Here is a 22960-nt window from a genome sequence, read left to right as displayed (position 1 = left end):
CCCAGGAACGCGCTTGACGGCCCCCTTAGCCAAGAGGGCCGTAACTTCCTGAAATTGCAACTGATCCCCCGACATGCGGTGGTACTGCGGTGGCATGGCTGGAGGGGTTGCCTCGAAGGGGAGGGAGTAGCCCCTTCGGATGATTTGCAGCACCCACCTGTCCGATGTGATGGAGCGCCAGTGGAGGAGGTGATGGCGAACCCTGCCCCCCACTGGCGTTGAATGGGCCTGAAAACTTGGACTAGGAGGATTTTAAGGCAGATGCTGCGGGAGTGGGTGTGGACTGGCCTTGTCTGTGTACTCCAGCGCCGCCCCTGCGGTTACCACATCCGCGACAGCGTTGAGTTGGGTTCTGTGGCCTGTTACTAGCTGGATGTGAGGGGGCGCCCCTTCCTTGGCCACTAAATGGACGAAAGGCGGAAGTCTGCTGGCGTTGGCCGAGGTCCAAGGACTTGGCCGTAGCCCTGGAGTCCTTAAAACGTTCCAGCGCGATGTCCGCCTTGTCGCCAAAAAGGCGACCGCCATCAAAGGGCATGTCTATAAGGGATGCTTGGACACCGCCCGAAAAGTTGGCGGACCTCAGCCAGGCGTGGCGGCGAACCGCCACCGTCATTGCAATCGCACTGCCTAGCGAGTCCGTGGAATATCGTGCTGTGTCCCTTCCCTATGCAAGGGCCTGGATTAGCTTTGCCTGGATTTCCGCCGGGCATTGCGGCAGCACTTCCGCAGCCGTATCCCAACAAGAGTGGGAGTAACGGCCCAAAAGGCAGGCGGTGTTGACAGACCACAACCCCAAACTCAGTGAGGAGAACAGCTTCTTACCAAACTGGTCGTACCTTTTGGATTCCCGATCCGGAGGGGCGGTCGAGAATGCGGTCTGGAAAGTTGAGGCCTATCACTAGGCTCTCAGGGGTGGGGTCAATGGACAGGAAACTAGGATCGCCCGGAGCCGGGCGGTGGCGTCGGGCCACGTTCCGATCCACAGCAGGCCTGTGAAGGGCTTGGACCAGATGTCCAGCAGAACGTCAGCGAGGGCATCGTTGAACGGCAGGAGAGGCTCCGACGAGCTTGCCTGCGGTTTGAGTACCTCAGTGAGGAGGTTAGTCCTCACAGCCGAGACTGGGAGCTCAAGAGCCATGGCCTTGGCTGCCCGATTCAACACCACGCTGTACGCAGCCCCCTCCTCTGTAGCCACATAAGGAGGAGAGACAGTGTCGGGCAAGGTGTCCATATCACTGGCCTCCCCAAGTTCATCCGTCCAGTCCTGACTCAACTGGCACTGCAGTGCCAGAGGGTCCTCAGACTCCTCCCAATCCCCCTCGTCCTCCTGAAAGTCAGGAAGAAATGATGGAGCCGGATTGTCGGTAAAGGGCTCACCTATCGGTGTCGAAGACGGCGCTGGACGGCGCCAGCCTGACGCCAGATCCGGACCGGGCGGGGATCGGGGATGATGTCGCCCGAGGACGGCGCCGGGGGCGACACCCTTGGTGACGACGCCGACGAAGGGGCCGTAAGGTCGACTGGCGTCGACACGGACCCAGACCTGGATCCTGAGGAGCCCTGCGGCGTCAGGACCGAAGTCGCCGACGGCGTAGGGGCCGAAGCCGCCGGCCCGCTTGGGCTCTCAGATGGGTCCACGGGGCCCGAAGGCACCTCGACGGGACGAAGCGTGACCTCATAGCCATGAGGAAGGCGCAGATCTCCTCCGGCGTCACGTTCAGTCCAGGGACCGGTGGGTGTGGAGCTGGACGCAGCCCTTGCGGCTCCGGCGGAGCCGCGTGGGCGGTGTCGCCCGAACCCCCGGCCGCATTGCGTGAGCGCGGGGGAAGTCAGAAGAGCGATGTCGCCTCTTCGACTTCTTGTGCCTCGACTTACCTGAGGACTTCAAACCCGACGAGTGGTGTCGACTCGCCGAGCAATGATGACTGTGGCCCTGTGACCGGTCCCTCGACCTCCTCCTGGAGCAGGACCTCGAGCGGCGCGGGGCCGACTGCCGGATATCGAGTCACTTAGGGGACCGCTCCCTCCTAGCTTTCGATGTCAAGGCCCGGCAGTCGGGGCACGACTTGTCATCATGGTCGGCCCGAGGCAATAAAGGCCTGGTGGGGGTCAGTAATCGACATCAGTTGGTTACAGTCGTCACAGGACTTGAACCCGGGCATCCCTACTGGCACCGGAGTCGATAACGACTCGAGAAGATCCAAAATAGATCAGAAAAAGTTAGTTGAGAAGTGACTAAGGAGTACTGCTCTTCCCGGACCTGTGCTTGCTGGCACGGAAAAAAGAAGAACTGACATCAGCTTGCTAGGGCGGCCTCTAAGTACTCCGACGACGTCATCCCGGCGACCACGATGCCGACGATGGACGTGAAGCCGCTGACTACGCCTACCGACGCGCAGGTGTACTGCTATGCAAAACTTTCCGGCTCCAGTCTGACGCCTGGGGATATTCTAAGGTAAGGAATCTAACACTAACCTGTTTCTTTCAGATTGCAGACTACTATTGGACGGTATATAGTACAACCAGCAGGTTCACTGAAGAAGAGCCCAGCGAGATGATTAGGGATAAACTACCCGCGCTCTCGGACGAAAACAGGGAGTACCTGGAGTCCCCACTGACAAATGATGAGGTGGCGCAGGCCATTAGAGGTGTGCATTCAGGGAAAGCTAAAGGGCCCAATGGAATCCCCATTGAACTATATAAACTGAGATCTAACAAGCTCGCTCCCTACGTCCGCTCTATGTTAGTGGAGAGTAGAGAGAAGGGACTGCTCCCGTACGACCAGCGAGTAGTTAACATAGTGGTCATATATAAAAAAGGCAAACCCAGAACCAGCTTCGCGTCCTACAGGCCAATATCGCTTCTGAATGTGGAGACCAAAGTCCTTGCAAAATTGTTAGCGACACGCTTGATTAAAGTCATTACCACTCTGGTCTACCCGGATCAGCCGGGCTTTATGCCTCATCGTAACACAGTCCTTAGCCTGCGTCGACTACATGGAGTTCTGGGTAAAACTCCTAACATATTGGAGCCGGCAGCCTTAGTATCACTGGACGCCACCGTGGCGTTTTACATGGTTGAGTGGCCATATTTATTTGCGGTTCTAGGCAAACTGGGCTTCGGCCCGGAATTCACGGGTTGGATTCGCCTCATACACTCCGACCCAATGGCCTGGTGGTTGTAAATCACTGCAAGTCTCTAGACTTCCAGCTGAGCAGGGGCACTCAGCAAGTTTGTCCCCTGTCTCCACTCATTTTTGCACTGGCACTGGAGCCACTGGCGGCGTGGATCAGGCAAGACCGATCCATACATGGGTTGCAGTGGTTATTGGAGTGGGAAGACAAGATATCCCTATATGCGGACGACATTCTGCTTTATCATACTTAACCAAAAGCATCATTCATTTGTCTTCTGGCAGTGCTAGCAATCTTCAGAAGGTACTCTTGATTCACGGTAAACTGGTCTAAATCGGTAATTTACGTCCTTCAGGGCAACGCACCTGCCATTCCGTGTAATTGCCTAATCCAGATCGCACTTGAAGGTTTTAGATATCTCACTATCTAAACACTAGATTCGAAACTACCCTTTGCCTGTATCGGGACCCACCCATGTTGAGACTTAAAAAAGATGTCACCCACTGGATGTCCCTTCCTCTCTCCACGTTGGGCAGAGCGGTCCTTCTTAAAATGATGGATTTGCCTCGGTTCTTGTATGCACTGCAAAATATAATGGATTCGATCCCGGCGACCTATTTCAGAGAAATTGAGAGTCTCCAGAGACAGCTTCTCAGGGATGGAAGGTCCCGCATAGCGTTCACAAAGTTGACTCTCAACTGGTACGATGGGGGAATTAGTCTGCCCGACCTAAAGAAATACTACTGCGGCTATCAACCACGGGATCTATGGTCACCCAAATGATCCCGGATATGCCATGGATAGGTGGCTGCTCCCAAGGGGGGGAAGGAGGGGGGTATACTAGAGCATTATACGCCAAGCCCCGTAGATTCTTGCTGACTGGCCCAACTGCACACGCCGTCCAGATATGACATGCAGCCAATAGACACCTGAAGTGAGAAAACAAACTCACACTAGCCACACCACCAATCAAAGATGTCTGGGGAGAAGGAATGGTCCACAAATTTTAGTCACCTAAAATGCAGTTCAGCTTGACAGACACTGAGTATTTCCGTTACCTGCAGGTTCGACACGCACTACTCACCCAGATCCCTAGCGGCACGACACTCCCAGAAGACTCCCCCCTGGAAGCCAGGGTGCTGGACGGGCATCTCCGAGAAAATACCATATCCCCCTTATATAGGAAACTAATCAACAACATAGAAGATCCATTACAGACCCTTAAAGGGAAATGAAGCGAAGATGGCCTAGAACTCGACGATGAAGACTGGCAGGAGGCGATCTCTTCCCCACAGGCGGTTGCAATCCTAGCCAGGCTGAGGTTGGGGCAGCTTAAAATATTGCATAGGACTTATGTAACAGGACCCCGCCTGGTTCAAATGGGTCAGACAGATGGCAGAGAGTGAAGAAGGGGATGTGGGGAACTGGGAACATTCATCCACATACTGTGGCACTGTCATCATATACAATCATATTGGAGGGTTATCCATCACACAATGCAGACGGCCTAGGGGATTGACATGTGGCCAGAGGCTCGGAGGTGCAAACTAAACATCTGGGAGCCCACAGATCTTAACACATACACCACACAATGGGCAACATTAGCATTTATGATAGCAAAACGAAACATCACCAGCTATGGGGCGCAAGTCAACCGCCTCACGTGGGGAGGTGGAAGGAGGATCTAGACTGGTGCATAGCTAGGGGATGCCCTGGGAAATGGAATAAGTTGTGGGAAGCATGGAACCGTTACAGAGGCGATTTTTGTCTCCCGCCTGCTAGACAGGTTGACACTGATGCGCTTGAAACCCCTTGATCTCATTAATGTAATAACTGTACAGTATTTTGAAAAGTATACAATGTCACTGAGAAATGGTGAAGTCACCTGCTTGTAATCAATTGATACGATTTTTGTCTAACTGTTTAATAAAAAGAAATCTAAAAAAAAATACACAGTGCAACAGATCTCTGATGCCAGAAAGGAATAGCAAATACCTTTCAACATTTGTAAAGTTAAACATTTACTATCAATATCACAAAATTTAAAATCATTTGATTATTCAATTATTCAATGGTCAGCAAACACATTTTTTTTCTGATCATATCCTCAGAGAATGTGGTTATGTGACAGTTCGTCTCTTATTCTCCGACCGGTTTATAGGTTGTGAATCAAGATGTGGCCCAAAGCCTCAGTGACATCATACTTTATTATCGACTTTCATTTTCATGAACTGAATTTGCTAAGTTATGCTGCAACTATTTTCTCTTCAGATAGGACTAATTGTTTCCACCACAGAAACGTCTAATTGGACAGCTGCTCAGTTTTCCTATTCCCTCCCTCACTAAATTTTTCTACAAAAGTGCAGGAGACTAGCATTCTTCTCACTATCTATATTTTGAAACGACTTAAGCCTCATGGGCGGTGTGGCCATGGAAGGTGCCACATGAGTGACAGTTTTACGTAGTTGTCTAGTGCCATGAGCTCCAACATTACTGCATAAGATCTGGGAAAATTTGCAACTACATCATATCTGAGAGAAACCGCACTCGGATGGGTTGGAGATCGCCATAATTCAGGGGTTCCACTGTCCTGTGCACCGCTTCTAAATTGGTGGCACTCATGCTCCAGATGTCTGCCTCTCCCTGCCACTTGACTGCCCCTTGACTGCCAGTAGATACCCGACTTGTTGCCTTGGTCTTGTACCTAATTGAACTGGGCAGCTGGAAGGCATATTAACACCAGAGGGCAGAAGAGTGGTGTGTTTGAACACACTCAGCCTGAATCAGAAAGGAGTGGGCCTCATCATTCAAGAGAGAAATGCCCCCAACAAGCACTTAGTATCAGATTGTAATTGTATTTATATAGCGCTTACTACCCCTGCCATGGCGTCGATGAGTATGGGGGTCCTCTGTACCCTGGGTGCATCATTGTGGGGTCTTCAGATAGTTCATTTAATTTTCATCCTAGGAGGTGCAACCACCATAGAGGCAGGTACAGTGGAGCACTACAGGACATAGGAGTACTGGCCTACCTATTTTGTAATGAGTCTAGCCCCATTGGTTTTCAGCACTGCATCTCACATTTTCCCTTATTTGGGGATCAGGATTGCGATGGGGAAGATGCAGGGGGAGATAGAAAGAAACAAAACTTCAGGGTCACATTTTTGGAGCCTGAAGAGAAGATTAGGATGCTATGAAGAAAACACAATTCTGTCTATATATGTTTTACTTTATAAATGAGAGAAAGGACACAAGAAGGGTTAAAGCTGTAAGACAATTCTAAAAATAATATGGAATAATCATTATGATATTGTGCTTTATCTGTGTCCAATGTCCTGACATGTATGTGTTGTGTAGAATGTGATTGTTCTCTCAAATATGCTATGCTGTTATGCTCCTTGTTTTGGTTTTGTTTATGTATATTCTGAACTCACGTGGAGCTCACAAAATCCATGTGTATATCTTTGATAAAAAATCGTTTTTATTGTAAAATACAAATATTTATATTGATGAAAAATAAATTATAAATCAAACTTGTCTGATCTATGGTTCCTTAATATTGTAAACTTATTGTCCTTGTTTTGATCTAACTGGAGAAGTTTATGTTTGTTTTGCTGTTTGGTATGGAGAAAACAACATGGAACTGCTTAAGAAGAGGCAGGGCTCAGAAGAGGGTACATCTCCCTCATCACGGCTCTACAAGGTTCTCCAGGCTTGACTTCCCAAATATCTTGACCCGAATAGTTCCATACTTTGTCTGGATTGTAAATGTAAAAATGTAAATTGATACTTGTATAGCGCACTACTCACCCGCAAGGGTCTCAAGGCGCTTGTACGAATACCGCTGTGGAACCCATCCTGGCTTTCCCTGTGAGGTGTCCACTCCTGGGCACCCCCAAGGTGGAGGCCAGGCATCCTTAGCGTTGTGGGGGCCGTTGTGGAGATTAAGCAAGCTATTGCCCAAAGTTGCAGAGTGGGACTCCATGATTGGAATAGGCACCGAGGCGAGAATGATCAGGTCCGTGGAATTTTGAGCCCAAGACCCGCCGAGGCGGGGAATTGAACCCTGGTCCCGGGCTAGACCTCTGCATCAGGGTTTGCCGTTCTAACCATTGAGCCACACTTAGCTGAATTATTGAGCGGAATGATTTTTCTCTAAATGTTAGTGTATTGGGTTGCAAGAAACCTGGGAGATGGAGCTGGTTTACTGTATTAATGGAATCATCCACTAGAAGAACTTGAGACAACGTGGGGAATATGGATTGAAATCAATGCCCATTGAGTAAACGCTGCAGATAATGCGTAATGTTGCACAAAATTAGGTTTAGAAACTTCCACTCATTTTTTTAATGTAGATAAACATCTGTTATGAATTGGCTGGAACACCGTAATTTGGTAGGGATTCATTTTAAGGATATTCCACGATAGTTGTTTAGATGTGGTCACACATCATTTTTATCAGTACATTACCTTTTAATAACTGGAAAGCTTTTCCCTCAGGTTCTGCATTACGACATCAACAATGTTACTGACTTCAGAGTTTTGTCCCATGAGTATGACAACATTGCTAAGAATATGGTGTGTAATAGGATCCTCTGGGCTGAGGGGAATTTAGATCCGGCACATAGGATCACACATGAGCCGAGGGCAATGAAAATATAAGCCAAATAAACTCTTAATTTTGCAAATTTGTGATTATGAGGTGTTTTTGGAGAAACTAATACCAATGCCATTTATGCAGCTGAGTGAAAAAAACATACATTGGTTACAACTCAGGGAGCTGAGTGGTTTAATAAGGTTGCAAGGATTGTCGAGCATCACTATTATAAAGCTAGGAAAACTAGGCAGGAATAGAGCAACAGAAATATTAAAGAGATGAGAAGTAATAGTGAATGTAGTGAAGGAGGGCTCAGTAGGACTTTTGGAGGATGTACTGAATTCCTTGAATAAGGGGCAAGGGTGTAGGTTTAATGTACAATTAAACTATTTAAACAACATCAACCAATTGTATGGTACCTTGGACAATGTTAAGGTATAACTAGGCTTTCCTGTTGTCAGTTTATGTTTATTGCGAATTCTGGTGGAGTTTTTTCACATTTTTTCAAAATTTGTAAAAATCAGTGGTTATCAGTGTTCACTCTTTTTTTATCTGTACAAAATCACAGGGATGGTCTTTTTCCTGTGCTTATATTTCCTTTCTTTCCTCAATCATTCCTATTGTCAAATATTCTTAACTTCTTTCCTGCTTCTAACTCCCATCTTTGTACCTTTCCATAAATTTGATCTTGCAAGTAACTTTTCATTGTTTCTCTCACCAAACCCGCCTGTTGAATTTCCCAGTGATCAAACTCATCTTTCCAGCGGTCCAGTCCCACCCCATGACATGAATGTGCACAGGTGGATATTCTTTTGCACCTCATTAAGATTTAATTGTAGCAGAAAAATATTAATAGTGGGCACTAAAAGCACCTACCTTTCAAACCTCATTACCATTTTTTGCACTGATTTCAAATTGCCCAGTTCTTCAACTTCGAGATATCAAAAAAGAAGTGGGTTAGATTTATTATTATTCTCTAATCTGGGCCTATTTCTGCTCTTGCTGGTCATGGGAGAGAAGCCTGTTAAGTAATTACTGCACATACTGTAGGCTCTAAGGACTTTGGTGACAACAAACTGTGCTACTGCATAGCAGCAGAAAAGGCAGTAAAATAACTTCAGGATCTAAAGGATGCCTTGGTCTATTTGTCTGTGCAAGTAGCACCATGAATCAAGTATATTGGAGATTGTTGAGCCACGTCTATAACATTTAGTGTGTATTTAAGTCAGCACATTGATTTTATAAAGCATCTTGGTGTTTGTTTCTTTCTAAAAGGTATGGAGACAATGTATCTGCCAGGCATGTGAGAGAGTTGTACAAGGCATTTTAACTTTCTGGTCAATGCAGGAGTTGCCAAATCATTTGAGGAATTTAAAGGGAGGGACCTGGAGCACATGATGTATTATGAACAAGCCAGAGAGACTTTGAACCTTGTTCATCTGCCCTGAATGCAAGTATAGCCCTACCTTTATTGGTCAAAGGGCAGTGGGAATGAGCTCACAACCACTAAATTGTGCCTTTTTGGCATTCACTACTGACTTTGATACAGTGAATTATACTATGTTGTGGGTGAAGTTGTGAGGCTGGGGGATTCCAGAGTGTCTCCTTACACTACTTCATACTTTATACACTGAAACATTAGTAAGAATACATTGTGGGACTCAAAAGATATTTACCCGAAAAATTGAGGCACATTGTAATGCTAAAGGGGGATGTGTCCTGATCCCCTGGCCCTTTTAGGTATTGATAATCACGGCAAATTGACACTCTAAAAATCTACAGACATTGACGTATCAGTTTTCTTTGATCAGTTAAATAGATATGGAAATATACTATGTGCAACCTAAATTTTATAACAACCAAAAAATAAATCCAGATAAATACCAATAAAATGAAAATTATAACTAGTGATAAATATGTACAGAGCCGTCATAAACTCATTAAATAGGAGATTTAGCATAATTCTTATAAAGGTGAGTGCTCTGTACTTGAAAGAAACGCTTGATCCGTCGCAAGGCCAGGCTCATTTAACACAAATTAGACAAGAGGAGATTCGATATCTGGATATTGTATCCTCAGTATATGACGGAAATGGCATAGATGTCCATAAACAACTTTCAACTGTGCAGGCCACGTTAAAACAGACTTATTGAACTTGATTTCTCCTTACAGTTTTGCCTTTTATATGTAGAGGGAGAGGTATTCAGAGTACAATTGTTTAAGAGACTCTAGGTTTGTGCAGTGGAATGTAGATTGCCTCTAGATTGGCAAGCCTAAGAGCTTTGAAGTGGCCATGTGGTGGCATGAGGGGATTATTAGCACTTTTTAGACCCTAATTTTCTTAGCCCATGAAGTGGATACTTCCAGACAAGTGCAATTCTAATATAGGAAAGGCTTACTTTTAAGGAAGCAACACTATATTTCCAAATGTGTATGTTTTGATCTTTTAACATAATGACCAAATATGAAAGAAAAAAGGACCCTGAGCCTGTAATAAATCTGATATTGCAAGATAACTTACAAATCTTACTACTAGTGTAACTACGCGACCAATGGTCCAGTCATCCTCTATGGGTACAGACCTCCGTTACTACTAGCAATTGTGTTATGTTCAATTGAGGATATGTTCCTCCACATACATGTAGCTCTCGGCAGTACTTACAGGATGGGCCACAATACATGTTTTAACATGCTTCAGTCCTGTGAATATCTTTACTGGAGACAGGCAAGAGGTAGAGCTGCTAAATATTACGTTATCACTGGCAAGGGCGTCCAGCTGTCCAAACATCTTCTGCTTGAATTCCAAAACCTCTGGGATACATTCCTGGAAAACAGAGGAAACTGAACTCAGCTTCGTATTTTAATATCAGCAGTAGATAGTAATTTGTATGCATTCATAAAACTCTTGCTCAATAAAAGCCATGCATGTAAACATCATAAAAGCTTAATGAAGGTAAAACACTGGTTCATGAAAGCAGTGTTATCTTTTGTCCTTCGGTAGGATTCCATATCCCTTTGTTTTTCTCTTTTTCCTACCTTTCTAACACAGTTCAGTTATGAATATGCAGAGAGGATACCATCAGAATGGGTTGGGAGAAAGAGTGAGACAGACAGGAAGTGAGAAAGACAGAAGAAGGGTATGAGATATGAAAGGGCTTTCAAAAAAGAGGACACAGCACAGGGACAGGGGGGTAGATAGTGAGGAGGAAATGAAGGGAGTGAATGAAATTCGATGGTTAGAGAGAAGCAAAGAGTCAGATGGAGTCAGGGGAGAATGTAAAAACAGTGCAGCAGACATACGTGAGTGTGTGCATGTGTGCCCGAAAATTACAGTGAGCACCTGATGGGTAGGGAGCCCCGGGCAGCACCCATCATGTTTTGTCTGGCGAGCTTGCATGACACACAAGGCCCTTCACCATAACACCCCTTTGTAACTAGCTCATAAACTGGAACCCTCTGGTGGTAGCAGATCTTCTAGGAGTTCCAGCACCCTGCTGCTAAAACTTAAAAAAAATTCCAAAGAAAGAAAACATATAATCGAGTTTTCTCTGGTATTGCCCCGAGAATCTGGAACTTCTTGCCTCTGGAAATCAGACTGAATCCCTCAACAGAATCGTTAAAAAAAGAAATGAATGCAGTGCTGATGAATACCCTCAGATATGAATGTACCTACTCCCACTTGGTAGGTGTAAAGACAATAGGGTCCGCTGCTACACAAATATTTGCGCCAAGGCAAGATAAAATAATTTAACTATAAGAAAAACTCAGGCAACTAATGATTAATATCATAAACCTTGAGGCACATACTAGGAACAACAGAGAGACAAGAATAACATGATACAGAAAAATATATTCTTATTTATTATTATGATAAAAAAAGAGACAACAGTGCATCCATAATATATTGTTTTTGTACAAATACATGGTCATTGTGACTGTTAATAAAAACAGCAAATCATTCATACGTCATGCCTACAACAATAATTCATTCATACTTTACCAACCTCACACACTAATGCTATGACACATCTCTCTTACAAACTGATGGGAACGACAATCAATTTAACTATACATTATAAAGCAGACTGAATATTAGGGTATTAATTACATAATAGCGGCCAGACTAAATTATCATTCATTATTCTCTACTCCCACTCAGTACCATTTGTTGTTGATTCTTCACACAGATGGTTTTTCTCCTCCTGTATGGACTGAGTGGCGCTGCTACAAAGTATTTTGCACTTGATCCTATAACTGTTCTCAACATCACTATTTGTTTTTTGTTCCTAGATGCTAATTTAAATCTTTTTTTGCGGTGTCACAATACATTGTTCCTCTTGTATACACCAGTATCTTACTTATCACTGTTGTTGTTACTGACCCACTTGCCTAACTCCTTTTGTCCTTGATCATTTGTAAAGCGCATTGATACCCGCCGGGGTCATGAGTGCGCTATATAAAACTAGATACAAATAAATAAATGCTGGCCACACAGGTACCAGGAGGGATAGGTTGTTCCATCCATGGGACAGGGGTGTCCAGAGGTTTTACATATGGTCAGGTTGAAGGATGGGTTCTTTTTACTAGATTCTTCAGTGCTGTGGTTGGTCAGATTAGTTGCTTGTCATGTTGGCCTGTTTTAGAACTAGTCTGGTGATGGCAGTGGAGTAACAAAACTTGAAGAGGCCCCCCTGCAAAGTACATAGCGGGGGGTACCCCACGCTCCGGACCTAGTCAGGAGATCTCAGCCGCCGCCTGTGAACAGTGCCGAGGGGGGGCACCTGCAGCTGGGCACTTCCTAGCAGCGCGGGGTCTGCTGGGGCTATTTATATGCTTCCGGGTGATGGCATCAGAATTTTGTATTTTAGAATGGAGAATATTGTTCACATTGGGGGCCCTATAAGAGACCCTTTGCAATTCCTACAGGCCGGGACATTTTAAAGTATGGTGGTAGGAAGGGTGGCAGGCAGTCAGTAGGGGGCCCTTGGGCAGGGATGAGGTACTGCAAGGAGGGCAATGGGTTTGAGTTCCAGGCAGGAGCGGCTTGAAAGGAAGAAGGAAAGTAGTTCTGTCGGAGAATGTTAGCGACAGTGCCACGTTGCTGGTAGAGCCGCAGGCATCTCTCGGACAATGGACTTGTAGGAAAGAAGAGGTACTGTGCTGCCCTTCCAACGTCGAAGGAGTCATGTTCTGGTTTACCTTTGGTGGCAATGTGCATCGTCGGGGAGTGGAAGATGGTGGAATGCCAACCATAAATTGGAAGACTGGGTGGGTGGAAGAGCTGGGATGATGGAACTGGATTATGATGTTGAGGAGTTGTAAGACTGAGACTGTGGATTAGTACGAGGAAGGTGAAAATGTTTGCAAGCACAGAGGAGATGTTGGGGGTTGGAGGATAGTGTAACGATTTGCATAAAAAATGGGGGTTGGAGTTTTGGTGCTTCGCAGGATAATGTAGTTTCAATTGAACATACAAAGGCAAAAGACAAGAAGAACAAACAGATGAACAGATCTGAGAGAGAGCTGTCGGCAGTTAACGGTTACAGCAAGGTATCTCTGATTGGTGGTTAAGAATAAATCAGTAGGCATTAGGGAGGGAGATAATGATGTGTCGCAGCAACAATCAGGTAAAGGTGCTGCAGTGATGGACAAGACTGTCAATAAAAAGTTACCTACCTTCGGTAACGCCTTATCTAGTAGAGGCAAGATCTAGATTCCATACTTTTGAATTATCCCCAGGAGTCAGACTGAATATAGACATTTTTCAACAGCAGTACCTCTGCGCATCAGTAGAGGGCATCGAGCAACTCCATAACAACGTTGTCCACTGGATGTGACATTGACAGAGCCCATATAAGCCCCCTCCTGACACGCTGACATCTGTGTCTTCCCCAACTACGTTCCGTGCTAAAATGCGGAGCCACGTATAGAAACTGTTATGGAAAACGTTGATATATATATTTTTTTATATATATTGTATTCATAATTTTTTATTTTTTTTTATAATTAATGAAAGGCACGGAGCGAAAAGAAAGCATCGGGAAAGTAAAGGAAAATCAGTTTGCAGAGTGGGGAGAATGGGTGAGTTGCCAAGGAATCTGCGGCTAGATCTTGTCTCTACCAGATATGGTGCCACTGAAGGTAAGTAACTTATGGATCTGATAGAGCAGTCTGGCTGCAGATTCCTTACCTTTGAGAATGAGCTACCCAAGCAATACCATCCCCAGAGGAGGGTCTGTGAACCGGTCCCACGAAAGACCCCCGACTAGGCTATCCGGTCTGTAATTACAAAAATGAGAGAGAGAGAGAGGTCAGTTGCCAGGGAGGGAGGTGAAGAAGAAGACATCCCACCATGTGGAACTAAAATTCGCAACTATGCAAAAACATGGAAAAAAGACACCATGGAAGAACACTCCATATAAACATAATACTACATCGCTCCCCTAATGTCAACCAGGCCAAGAGAAAGGGGCGGAAGGCCAGGGACAATAGCAAATACATCAGAGCCAAAGCACCTAGCCATAGAAGCAGGCAATGCAAAGAGCACCAACCAATAGTTTAAGAAAAGCATTGCAAGCAACAACAACAATTATGGCCATAGACCACGCGTGGCCAGAGGAAAAACTACAATAGAGAAGAGAGCTTTCTGTGACTTTCCATAGTAGAACCCTCGGCAGGGGAGCGCAGAACGTGTAATGCAACAAACATGCGGAGGTCTCTCCAGGACACGAGGAAAAGCGCAACACCGTAAGCAAAAACACACTCCTCCCTAAGAGAGGCAGGAGAACACGACGTGCTATAGAGATACCTAATAAAATGAGGTATGAAATAGAGAAATATATAGGTGTGAAAATATATATACATATACAGAAATTTACACTGTATAATAACATGTGGCTAAGAAGGGTACATATAAACAACCACAACATCGGTCATATGCCGAAAATGGAACAACGACAAGCTAGCAACCAGCCACATGGCCCCGTATAAAAGGAATAGAGGGGGTGAAACCACGCACCCCAGAAAACAAAGTAAGCAGACAGAAAACAACACTACAGAATGAAGAGTTACGATCAGGCGGCAGAGGAACAGTTGAAAGGAAAACAGTAGGGGAGAAACAACCCCGCTGGAATCCAGAAACAAAGATTACTAACATCTGTTATTCAGCGCCAAGATACCCTGATGGGTGAACATGCACTTTACAAATACACATGTTATGTCATTTTAGGTTATGGAAAACTGTAAAACGGGGCGAGTTGAACAAGGCCAACACAAGGGAGGCCTATTCAGGTAGTTAGCCCCATTTTGAAAGAAAGAATAGCAGATGGAGAAGGGACCTGGCAGAAACACAGGACAAAGACAGAGGAAACAGTATTGAAAGACCAACGCCACAAGTGAAGGTCCAAACCAAAGAACCAGTGTAAAGAACTGAAGTAACAGATGCAGAGGCAGTGCTTACAGCCTAACAAGTGTGGAGGCCAGAAGGAAAAAAAAGTTCCAGTTTGAACGGGACGACCTGTCCACAGACAACAAGCCATGTAACATCATGAGTGAGGATCTTGACATCACCCAAGATCGTACTTGGTATGCTCATTAGTTCATGGGGAAAGAAACCCCCAAGGGGTTGGAACTGTATCTGCACTTGTGGAAAGAGAAGGAAACTACCTGGAAAAGAATCCCAAAGGATCACCACCCTCCATACGAACCAATCCAGAGTGGGTGGCCAAGGAACGCATGCCCGAGAAGAAATAAAAGATTAAAAATGGCTATAAACTTCAAAAAGGGGTAGAAGACACATCTGAAGAACAGGCAGGTCAGTAACGAAACGTTGGGGTTGGTATCCAAGGTGTTATCAAAAAGACTCCAACAAGCACAAAAACATTGTCTGAAAGCAACAGCAGCTTTGTGCAGGGCAAAAGCAGATTACAACAGGCCATGCTGAGGTATAGAAGGATTCAGAAAAGGGGGTGGTGATGAGCAGAGTATCTGAATTAAACAGAACACTCCTACCCAGTCCAAAGATCAGGGCTTGATCCATCATCGTTTTTTTAGCTCACTGCACCATCCCAGCTCAGAACCTGGCTACATGCAAATTAGTCTGTCCCTGGCCCAGTGCATCATGGGAACAGGGCAGACCAAACTACCAAGCCAATTCTTATACTGGGAAGGAAACAAGCTTCCGGGGACCGATTTGTTGACTGGGTAGGAGTATTGTGCTTAATTCAGATACTCTGTCCATCACCACCCCCTTTTCTGAATCGTTTTGTCCACCAAAAGCGTGGAAGGGTATGCTCAGACATGAGTCCCTTGCTCACTGCACCATCAGGATTCAAGCAAGCCGGGCCGACGACGGCTGTGATGCCAGAAACCGGTCCCCGGAAGCTTGTTTCCTTTCCAGTAAAAGAATTGGCTTGGTAGTTTGGTCTGCCCTGTTCCCATGATGCACTGGGCCAGGGACAGACTAATTTGCATGTAGCCAGGTTCTGTTGACTGGGTAGGAGTGTTCTGCTTAATTCAGATACTCTGTTCATCACCACCCCCTTTTCTGAATCGAGGTATAGAAGAGAAAGGGTCGGCAGAGTAGTCCACCCATCCCCAGATATGGATAAGGTACATATGCAAGGAACCTAAAGAAAGAAAGAGAAAGGGCAAGAGCCTGTCTTGACCGTGTTTAGCGAGAACTAGCACAAGCACTGCTAACACCTGTAGTGAGTAAAGAAGGAACACCATCTAGGTAAGGAGCAGACAATCCAACTTAGACCAAGAACCATGCCCCTTCCCTTGTGTCCGCTAGGAAAGAAGGGCAAAAGATAGAGTGGAAGGAAAGAACTCCCTTGCTGGTGTGGCGAAACACTCAACAAAACGGGGGGCAGGAGCATGAAGAAACCCCTGCACCATCTGCATGGTATGTGGAGTCCCCTATAAGGGCTACCATTGTGTCAGAAACATATGGAGGAATACATGTAAGGCATACAGACGTAGTACCCTATAGGACAGGGAACGAGGCAACCATGCACCCACACAATACCATGAAAACACCCTAATGAGAACTTGGATAGAAAGCAAAAAAAACACTGTGCAGCCTCTGGTGTAGAAACCCAACAGGTCCAAAATAAGAAGATGTGTCCCAAAAAATAACCAGGGACCACAATCTGTCATCGACAGGGTTAAGAATTCAAATAAATAAAATACCTCCTGGGGCATGAGCACCACACCCGATGCCACTTGGAGGTGACGAGTGAAAGGAAGAAGCCAATAGACACTTCTCTAGAATGGCTCACACAGAAAAGGAAGAGGAGAGTATAGCAAACTGAGCCAGCTCCATCCAGACTGTCCCGAAAACCGTATAAAGCGGAATCGCCGTGAGCGCTAAACAGATGGGGACTATCGAAAGGCATGTCCACCAAGGTGGGTTGAACAGCTTCTGAAAAACCAGAGGTGTGTAGCCTGGCACGCCAGGGAAGTGTCACTGACAGAGCAGTGGCTTAACACAGACCCCCGCAGCCCCCACAGTGCAATGGGGCCCCCAAGATCTAGGAGCCCCGTCAGCACAGTACTCGGTCCAGAGAGCTCCAGCTTGAGTCTGGAGGGGACCCTCCGTGTACCTTGGAGGGGGGGCCCCTCAAGTTTCACTGCACCAGTGTGACAGAGCCATGGCACGCCCAATAGAATCTGTGGCACAGAATCAGCAATTTAGCTACCTGTTGGGCATCCTGGAGTAACTGGGTGAGGGTGGCCCAGGCCTCATCCACGAGCGACGGTAGAAGGCACGAGACCGAATCCCACAACATGTGAGAAAAATGGCCCAGAACACAATTGGCATTTAGTGAGGGCAAAACTGAGCAGGTGGCAGAAAAGATAAACCGGCCAAGATTATTCAGACTCCTCGACTTTCTGTCTGGAGGGACGTCCTGAAGGGCGCCCATGTCAGGGGAGGCTGCGACAGGTTGAACCACAAAGCTGCGCAGAGTAGGTTGCTGGAGGAGGCAGACTGGGTGGCCAGGGGCATGATGGTGCCTATGATCTATCGACCGGTCCACCAGGGCTCCTGAAACAGGCATAGCTCAAGAGCCCAGCAAAATATCACATAGGAACTCACTGAAGGATAGCACAGGCTCGGCCCCCATCTGGCCCTGATGAAGCACCCCAATCAAGGGATCAATGGCCAGCTCCACAGAAGGGAGCTGCAGCTCCAGAACCACTGCAACCCTCCTCAGAAGGTCAGCGAAAGAAGAGCTAGCCTCAGTAGCTAGGGTAGGAGGAGAAAACAAGCTCGTGGAGGGGAAAGGCTTGAGGCCACCATCCTCACCTAGTTCAGACACCCAATAAAACTCCAGAGGAAGCTGAGCAGCATCACTCATGTCATGACTGACTCCATCAAAACACTGGTCTCCCAAAGTGAAAACAGCTGGGCGCAAAGAAGGAGGAAGGTTGCCCATGGTGACCCACTCTGCCGACGCCGCTCCAGACGTCATCTGGCGTCGATGTGGCAACAAGTCGACGTCGGAGAGGAGAGATACAGTCGCTGGGATTGGCACCATCGACTTCGGAGCAGGCTGAGCCGCGTCGCAGGTGGGAACCGCAAAGGCTCCTCTGTCCTCCTTGGGGCAGGGACGAGCACCAGAAAGAGGTGGAAAACCAAATATAGCATGTCGGGAGAGATAATATTTGCTCCACTGATCCAGAGTTGCCCCGGTGTCAGGGAATACCAGAAGTCGTGGGGTAGACTCTTTCTCCAACTCCTCAACCCGAGGACCTGGATAGACATCAGAGACACAGTGTGCACGTGACTAAAGCAGGTAAGGCCACAACTTTGAGGACGAAGGAAGCTCGCAGGAAGGATTCCTGGAGCACTGCCTTCTCGGAGCAAGAAGAAGACCATGACGGATGTGGGGCCTGCGACCACCACACCACCAGGAGAGTCATGCGGCGCTCCTGCAGCACCAACGGCCGAAGCTGGAGACAGGCCCCCCACTCTTCGGAGTCATGGTGAAAACCCAGACACCACAAACAAATACTACGAGGTACAACATTTGTCATCCACAGCACTCTGAGGACACCAGAAATAAGCACACCATGCCGTCAACAAAATGACGAGAGAATGGCCAGAGGAACTGTTCTCCAGATCCGTGAAGATGCGCAGAAATGGATTAGTTTGACGCCTTTTACCGACGCGCAGAGGTATTGCGGTAGAAAACAATTCCGAATCCAGTCTGGCGCCTCAGGATAATTCAAAGGTAAGGAATCTGAGGCTAGACATCTCTATCAGAGAATAGAGTTACTCTCAGATATGGTTATACTGACGGAGAAAGCTGCAAAGTCGAAAGAAGGAGATGGTGCTAAAGCGGATGAAGAGTACAAAGACAGAGTCAGATCAAGAGGGGTGACAGTAAGGAAGGGACTCAAACATTGAAAAGAGATTGGCTTATATGGGTATTGAAATACCCTTTGGAGTCCATTTGTCAATCACTACTAAAGAAAAAGATCTGGACCAGGTATTCTTTGGTGACTATAAGTTTATTCACAGGGAGAAGAGTTGTAGGAGGAGGGGTAGGGCTTGCAAAGTGGCGTAAGGTACTGGTGAACACAGAAATATACGCCTCTGCCTCTTTAATATATTTCAGCGTCGTCCAGGACAGACATTATGGGATGTGCATGCCACTTCTTTAATGCATGGACGTGATTAGGAAAGGCCAGTTAGACTTTGGGGGTTCAGCCTAATTGAGATAGGAAGAGTAATTTATGGCAAGATTGAGTGTAAAGACGGTATGTAATGGGAAGAATTGCAGGTACCTTTTAAACATGTCCGGTACTGAATTTAATTATATCACTACTGGAGACGGATCCAAAAGAGCAGATATGGAATTTAGGCAAGTTCAACATCTGTCCAGATCACAGGTGTGTCAGACGACAGCTTGCTCAGACAAAAACATCAGTGCAGAATGCTTCAGTTGATGATAGATCAAATTAGTGAGACAATGTAGTGAGGGGGTGGGAGGATTGGCAAAGGGTGACCGTCTGCCTTTTAAGAATCCACTTGGATCACCATAAATTATTTTCGTAGGATTTTATCAAATCGAATTTTGTAGATCAATTTTGCAGAACACTTTTGCATCAATGTTAAGCAGAGCCCTCTGCCTGTATGAGGCACGTAGTTCTGAGTGTCAACCCAGCTTGGAGACATCTGTGATCGTAGCTTAACCCATAGATGATGTTACCTTCCCCATCTCTGCACAGTCAAACAGGGCCACCAACCTGGGAATTATGTTTTATGGATATCAGTAAAAAAAACATCAGGCCCAGGAGTCTTATTGCCCATTAGCACCTTTAGACCTAACCTCATTCTCCTGTTTTGAGGCTTCTAGGTCCTCTCTTTGTGGTATAAGCGTAGGCAGTGTGGACTTCTGAATGTATTTTTGCTGGAGAGAGGTAGAATATACTTTAGGGGTATATAAGGAGGTAGAGGATTTCCAAACCCAGTTTATCGGTGCGTCTTATTAATAACTTGCTAGTGGAATATTTAATGTCTTTAATATATTCTCCTTCTCTTTTACCTGAGGTCTTGGCTAAGCAGTTGAGATGTAAATTACCTCTCAACTGCTTAGCCAATATTGTGCCCCGGATACACTCGAGTGTCTCTTTAGGTTTAGCAGAGAAGTCTCTGCCCTATTCACACACATGATGCTGATCTGCCCTTAAGTGTTGTTATCTGAAGGCAAAATTGTACTATTGGATGAGCTTCGTACTGAGATCCTATGGCTTTCAGTTCTGCCTCCAGTTTGTTGGTCTCCAGAGCCCTGACCCTGTTGTAATGCACTGGAAGTGCTAAACATGTCCCTTTAGTTACATCCGTAAACGCTTCCCATATCTGCTCTCAAGACACCTCCGTTCCCCTCTTGTCGGGCGAAGTGCTTGATTATTTGTTGGTCAATTCCCACCCTTAGCACTGGATCGCTCAGAAACAATGTGTAGGATCTCCAATGTGCATGTTTAGGGCCTTCCTCGAATGTATAGTTATATATATCGGGGCATGACCTGAGACCTCTATTGTTCTGATTTCCACTGCTGTGCACTGTGATGTAAATGATGCAAGTGTATATGTGGCATGAGTCTGAGTAGTATTTTCTTCGGCTTGCATGTGTAATTCCCTTCTTACATTTCTAATCACCATCACTTTCAGTTTATTCGTACATATTTTATTTTAGGAATGCTCACATATGAGCTGCTCCTGTGGAAGGCTTGTTTCTCAGACAATTGCGGATTATATCCAAGTTCCCTGATATAACAGTGATACAGTTCGCAATAAGCCCACCAATGTATCAAGAAATCCCCTTATGAAGGGATCAAGCGCTGTATTGGGGAACATAGTATGGCTTTGGTGACTGCTTGGCCCGCTATTGAGCCCTTTAGAAGTAAATATGTGCCATTCTCATCGATTTTCTTATTGAGCATGAGAAATAAATATTGCCACCCCGTTATGCTTAGTACCTGTGGATGTGTAAAACACCGCAGATTATGTTATATGTCTTAGTCTGTGCTGGCCTCTTCTACCCACGTGCATTTCTTCGAGACAAATGATGTCTGGCTGCCTAGTGTAAAGATATTTTCCAAAACCCTCCTTTCTAAACCGGAAAGTACAACCACTTAAGGGCCGATAACTAGTTTGACGGTGCAGCGGTGGGACCACCCCACCAGCAAACCCATGTGAGAACCACCTGCCGTATAATTACTTTTTTAGTAATTGGCGGACGATTCCTTTGGTGTTCCCATTATGGTGCCTATAAAATAGGCACCACAAGGGAACATCAATAACAGTTCCAGCACGGCATGGACTGAAAGGTCCATGCCGTGCTGGAACGTCTGTGCATGGACACAGGGGGCATATGTTGTGCCCCCCTGTGTGCATCCATAGGGCGTGAGGCATGGGCGTGTAGGGCCCCCTTTGCTTCCTCTCCACCAGGGTTTACATGGAGGAGGAAGCACCATGAAAACCCGGGCAGAGAAGAAACTCCTAATATGCTTGGCGAAACTAAGGCGGTCCCATTCGGCTCAAGGATGCACCACTCAGCCAGAGAAGATGGGTTGGTTCCGCTGAAAGCACCTTAGGCCCACTTCCAAGGGTCCAGGACTTGGGTGGCACCACTTGACAGGGCTGGTGTGAGGTTGGTGGAAGCCTGTTATGTCCCTGAAGCTTCAGATCAGGAGGCCAGCCAATTAGCCCTTGGAGTCACTCTGGGTTCAAGGGATACAGGTTCAGTCCTTCTCACCCAGACCAGATGGCAGCAGGTCAGCACAGCAGAGTAGCAGTCCAGTACAGTGGCAGTCCTTTCAGAAGCACAGCAGTTCTTCATCCCAGCAGAGTATCCACAGGTCCAGAAGTGTACTTAAGTGGTAGTGTCTGAGGTCCAGTACTTATACCCAGTGGTGCCTTTGAAGAGGTTGAGTCTTCAAAGACATGCCTTTGAAGTGCACACATGTCCTCCCTTGCTACCCTGGCTTCAGACTCACTGCAGGGGTTAATGCTGCCCTTTTTGTGTGGATAGGACACAGCCTATCCAGGTGTAACAGGCTATTCAAGCTCCTCCCTCCCATCCTGCCAGGATGACCCATCAATTCACACTTAAGCTCTCATTGTGCGTGGCTGTCTAGATCGAATACACAGAGCCCAACTGCCAACCCATTCATGCAACCAGAGATAGGCTGCATGCACCAAATACCTAAGAAAAGAAAATGCCAACTTTCTAAAAGTTCCAATTCCAGAATTGTAAATTAAAATCTGACATCACCATTAAATTAGGATTTTAAATTAGGATTCTAGTGAAACCAAACATGAACCAATAATAGCTTCCTATTTGGAAATTACACTTATAAAGTATAATAAGGTAATCCCAATGTTATCCTATGGGAGATATAGGCCTTGAACAACTAATGTAGGAGTGTTTCACTACCAGGACATGTAAAACCTACAAGAACATGTCCTGCTTTTTATATACATTGCACCCTGCCCTCTCGGCTTTCCAGGGCCTACCCAAGGGGTGACATATAAGTATTAAAAAGAAAGGTTTGGGCAAGAGGTTTAACTTGCCAGGTCGACATGGCAGTTCAAACTGCACACACAGGCTTTGCAATGGCAGGCCTGAGAAATGTTTACATGTGGGTGGGTGGCACAATCAGTGCTGCATCCCCACTAGTAGCATTTAATTTACAAGCCATGGGCACATATTGTGCA

The 22960-nt window shown here is 46.3% G+C and overlaps 1 protein-coding gene across 2 annotated transcripts in view; it reads right to left on the bottom strand.

Annotated features, from left to right (window-relative positions):
- Positions 1-22960, bottom strand: part of CRYL1 (crystallin lambda 1) — a 555279-nt gene that overhangs the window by 133528 nt on the left and 398791 nt on the right. For both annotated transcript variants that reach the window (XR_015299353.1, XM_086935212.1), the window contains exon 4: positions 10394-10555. Coding sequence is in view for 1 of the 2 variants with exons in the window: in XM_086935212.1 (XP_086791338.1) it covers positions 10394-10555 (162 nt within the window). In the remaining variant the exon portion in view is untranslated. The remainder of the gene's footprint in view (positions 1-10393; positions 10556-22960) is intronic.

This window comes from Lissotriton vulgaris, chromosome 8 (assembly GCF_964263255.1).
Source record: "Lissotriton vulgaris chromosome 8, aLisVul1.2, whole genome shotgun sequence".
In the NCBI taxonomy this organism is placed as follows: Eukaryota; Metazoa; Chordata; class Amphibia; order Caudata; family Salamandridae; genus Lissotriton; species Lissotriton vulgaris.
The sequence above is the reverse complement of the archived record's forward strand: the minus strand, read 5'-3'. Positions and strand labels throughout refer to the sequence as shown.